This window comes from Elephantulus edwardii, unplaced genomic scaffold (assembly GCF_000299155.1).
Source record: "Elephantulus edwardii isolate Elephantulus edwardi_28Jun2011 unplaced genomic scaffold, EleEdw1.0 scaffold00029, whole genome shotgun sequence".
Taxonomy (NCBI): domain Eukaryota; kingdom Metazoa; phylum Chordata; class Mammalia; order Macroscelidea; family Macroscelididae; genus Elephantulus; species Elephantulus edwardii.
The window spans coordinates 1442247-1447297 of record NW_006399779.1 but is presented as its reverse complement, the minus strand read 5'-3'; the positions used below and the strand labels follow the sequence as shown (position 1 = coordinate 1447297).

Genomic DNA, 5051 nt, shown 5'->3' with positions numbered 1-5051 from the left:
GGTTGTGTCATCTGTGTAGCATAGGTTGTTAATGAGTTTTCCTCCCATCCTAATGCTACATTCCTCCTCATATAGCCCAGCCTCTTAATCTGTTCGATATATAGATTTAAAATGTAAGGAGACAGGACATATCCCTGATGTATACCAGTTCTGTTTTGAACCGTGCATTGTTTCCTTGCTCTGTTCTGACAAGTGCTTTGTGGTCCAAATATAAGATCTGCTTGCAAAACCAAGTGTTCTGGGATTTCCATTCTTCTCAGAATTAGCCACAGTTTGTTGTGATCCACAGGCAAATGCCTTTGCATAGTAAATGAAACACAGATAGACATTCCTCTGGTACTCTCTGCTTTCTGCCAAGATCCATCTACCATTAGCTATAATATCCCTAGTACCAAGGCTTCTTCTAACACAAGTCTGCACATCTGGCCGTTCTCTGTTTATGTGCTGTTCCAATCACTCTTTTTAATAATTTTCAGCAGAATCTTGCTTGAATTGTGATATTAATGATATTGTTCAATTATTTCCACACTCTTTTGGGTCACCTTTCCTGGGAATGGGAATATAGATCTCTTCCAGTAAGTTGGATAGGTAGTTGTCTTTCAGATTTCTTGGAACAACTTGGTGAACACATCCAAGGCAGCATCTGTTTGTTGAAATATGTCAATGGGTATGCCATCAATTCTTGGGGCCTTGATTTTTTTTCAGAACTGCTTGAATGTCTTCTTTCATCACCACAGGCTCTTTCTTGAACGTTGTTTCATGAAATTCTTCTATGTCAGCCAATCCTTTTGATACAGTGACTCTGTATGCTCCTAATATTCTGGCCAAAGCATCCTTAAATATTGCAACCTGAGGCTTGAATTTTTTCTTCAGTTTCTTCAGCTTAAGATATGCTGAATGATTTCAACCCTTTCAATTTTCTGTCTCTAACTCTTTGCACATTTCATTATAATACTTTGTATTTCTGCACTGCCTTTTGAAATACTCTGTTCAGCTCATTAATTTCTTGATGTCATCACTGTGTTTTAACTTCCCTGTGCTCTAGTGAAATATTCAGTCTCATCTGACATCCACCTTGGTCTTTTCTTTCTCCTCTCTTTTTAATGATCTTTTGCATTCTTTATTGATGATTTTCTTGATATCCTCCCATAGCTCATCTGATCTTCTCTCATTAAGTGTTCATGCCCTCAAATCTTCTGGAGATGGCTTTGAAATTCACAAAAGGTTAGACTCAAGGTCAAACTTTGGCTTATATGGATTTGATTTAACCTTCTTCAGCTTCAGCTTGAACTTGCATATGAATAGTTGGAGGTATGTTCCATAGCAGCCCCTGGTCTAGTTTTCACAGTTGATATTGAGCTTCTCCAGAATCAATATGATTCCTATACAAACCATCGAGTACAATCTATGTGTATAGTGTGCATTTATGTTTCTTAGAAAAATTATTTGAAATCAATAAATCACTGATTACGCTGAATTTTATCAATCTATCTCCAACCTCATTTCTGTCACCAAGGCTTTGTTTTCTGACCTCTGATCCTTCTTCTTTCTTCCCAACTTTTGTGTTTAAGTCACTCATAATTACTAATGCAGCTGTACTGTAGTCCCACAGGCATGCTGTTCGAGGCGACCAGAACTCCATGGGAGAAGGATGGGCAATCTCCTCCAGTATAATTAAATGCCTTTGAAAATCCTCCAGTGAGACAGCTATGGGTTCCATTTAGACTGTACACAATAACAACATTTATATTTCTAATATGCTATAAAATTAAGCTATGTGTTAACATGATCAAGAGTTATTATAATGGAAACATATGTCCGGGCACCATACATAGAAGCTATAAGTTACTTATTCTTTAATATACCTGTGGTATCAGTATTTCCTATGTGTTCATCAGCATCCCTATGAAGACAAGGTTCCAATGACTCGTCTACAACTGGAACTTGTATCCACAATGTATCACAAATTCTTATGGTTTAATTCTGTTTGGTTTCATTAATTTTTGTTGCTGACTTGGCCTTTAAACATATTTGTATCTTCTATAGTCTCAGAATACTGAATTTCCAATACTTAAATGTGTACTCCTCAGAATTGGACACCAAAGACAAAAAGCCAGTAAAAAGCAGACTCACCAGAGAATGTTAACACTGGTGCCGGTGAAGGCTGCTCTTTGCAATAACCCAAAGAGGGAACAATGCCAGGTAGAAGTTGTTCATAAAATTTATTGAATATAGATTGTGGAGTTACTAGAGATCAGAAGGACAACAAATGGGGAAGCCACATGAAAATCACATACAAAGAGACACACACATATATACCCATTCATAATTTTGTGTAGAGGTCTTGCACTTGATTACAATACTGACTGCCAATGCTTTAGGGAAACTTTAAGTAAAACACACAGACCTTTTTAGTTGCTTCCTCATATATGAATAATGGTTTTAATATTAGTTTAATATTCGTGTGTGTGTGTGTGTGTGTGTGTGTGTGTTGTCCTAGTAGTAAGAAGCTGTGCTATATAGGCCCAAGGCACATATTTTTGATCCTCCAACTGCTCCATCAGAGAAGGATGGGTAATCTCCTCTCATGCAATTTACAGCCTCCGAAAACCCGCTCAAAATTCAACTGTATGACAATTTTTACTCTATGGAACACAACAACAATAATATATAAACACATACACGTGATATTTTTTTGTTCTCAAGGTGAAAAATGTTCTTCAAAATTAACAACTAAGTCATACACTCACCTTTGAAAATGTCAGCTCCATCGTAACTCAAAATCCTGAGTTTGAGATTCCAGGATTCCTAACACTTTAGTTCCAAATGACCTTCTTAAAACCTGGTTTTCCTTATCTGCACCCTGTTCCTAGTCCTAATGTTCCTGTATTCTCACTCTCCCCTACTACAAACTACAGAAAAAAGATACTCTTTCCTGACTGAAGCCTTTCTCATTTCTTCCTCCTTTTGATGCAAATTGCAGATCATTTTCTTTCTACTTCTCATTAACCTGCTTATGCTTCAACATATTATTTGGTAAATGTTTAAATACACTTAGATTTTAGGACAGACTTGCTGAGGAATCAGTTCTTTTTAAGTCCATTTCAACTGCCAGCATAGGGGAAAAGAAGAATGAATTAGTTAATTTATTTTGTTTATTTTTCTTAATTTCTTTTGCTATTTTCTAGTGTCTTTTCAAAAGTTAATAGCTGCAGCAGACACAAGCCATTTATAACCATGATTTTGTTACAATTCTAAAGTAAAATTAAATTGTATTTTTGTGAGTGAAAAGCCACAAGTTGCAAGCTTTACATCTCCTATTATTTGGAGAAGTGATCTCCCTATCCTTTAATGTAATGGCTCAGTAATACTGGGTTTATTTGCTTTATAGAAAGAATCGGATCATTAGTACTTTTCATTTCAGAGTTTAGCAGCTTTCTCTGCAGTATTTGTGAGAATGAGAAGGCTCCTGAACGTTATGGTCATGTACCCACTTCTGACAGAAAATGTGCATGATAGCCCATAAGAGATAAATGTCCACTAATAGTCACACGCCTGGGTGATCACGCTCAATGACCATTGACTTCTTTACATTTAAATGTACAATGTTTAGATAATGAATGCGATATATAAGTAAATAATTTTAGTTTAACATTAACCAAAGTTGCTAACTTGGGTCCATGTTTTCATGCCAAATGTATTTAAGATAGTTTTAAGTTAATCTTACATTTTGAGAATCACATTCAGTGGTATTTATCTTTTCTTCCTTTGTTGATTCAACTTGTGAGCTCCCATTGTTTCCAGGAACATTTTGTTGAGGCTTTAGAGAAAAAGAGAAAGAGGAATAACATTTAAAACCAAATAAATTGTTTCAACATTAAATGCATATGGTTATTATCGACTAGGTTATAAGCGCAGTATTATGGCAACACTGCATTCACAGAAGAATAAAATAAAAATATATCAAAAACCTCAAGAATCTTTATAACTTAAAGTACTCTTAACTTTGAAAAAATCAATACTTTCTAGTCAATTTTCAGTTACATATGACCAATACGATTTTTCCACATGGAAACATACATTCCTTGCAAATCATGATTAAAGCTGCTTATTCAGACTTTTTAGGAAGCAGTAATCCCATTCCTTTTCATTATTTTTTAAATTTAATATTTCTGAGAACTGGAAAATGTACATCTTATTTTCTGAAGAATAGAGAAAAATATAACATCTCACTATGTGCTACACAGAGGACAGCCTAAGTATTTTTTGTCTGTTGACTTTAAAATAAAATCTAACTTTTAGAAATGCTAAATTAAAAATACAGTTATATTGTAGCTCTTACTGCTTCATGATACATATGAGGCTGTGGGACTAATGGACAAATGGTACGCTAGTTCAAACTGAGATATCACACCTAAGTTTTTTGCAGACTATTTATGAAAGCAAAAAAGGATTACAAATCATGTGTGTCCTTTGGTGGCCAAAAGCTAAAGACACTGTGATAAATTCACGCAAGGGAATATTGTGGTTCTTGGGTGCCATGAAGTCTAGTATGACTCATGGTGAACCCTATCCTACTGGAGTATTATGCATCACTGAAAAAGAAAAAGAGCTTTTGAATTTATTTAGAATCTCGAACAAATTATTCTGAGTGTCATAATTCAGTCAAAAAGAAAAATTACTATATAAAATCCCAAATCTAAAGAGCTAAGGAAATGTTTACACACAAAAAGAATAAATTCTTCAGGGTTAGCATGGATGAGTTGGAAGCAGGAGTGGCATCCACTTCCTAAACCACATGCTTCCAGAAACTCTATGAACTTTGATAAATGTCAGTGGTTATAAAGGAGCTTCAGACCTTTTGTTCATGGTGTTCCTGTGAGTCCTGCTTGACTCAAAGGCAACAAACAACAAAAACAACAGCATGAATGAGAAGGGAGGAAGAGGAGAAAAATGAATAGATGAGTTGGATGAAGGGAAAGGAAATATACAATAAAGTTATGAAATTTATATTGTATTAATATATTAATAAATTATAATAATTTTAAACA

General features: G+C 34.9%; 1 protein-coding gene across 1 annotated transcript in view; it reads right to left on the bottom strand.

Annotated features, from left to right (window-relative positions):
- The window catches only part of LOC102866288 (leucine zipper protein 2-like), a 675146-nt gene that overhangs the window by 18591 nt on the left and 651504 nt on the right, over positions 1-5051 (bottom strand). Inside the window, 1 exon segment of the mRNA XM_006883771.1 lies at positions 3728-3820. Within this exon segment, the coding sequence (XP_006883833.1) occupies positions 3728-3820 (93 nt within the window).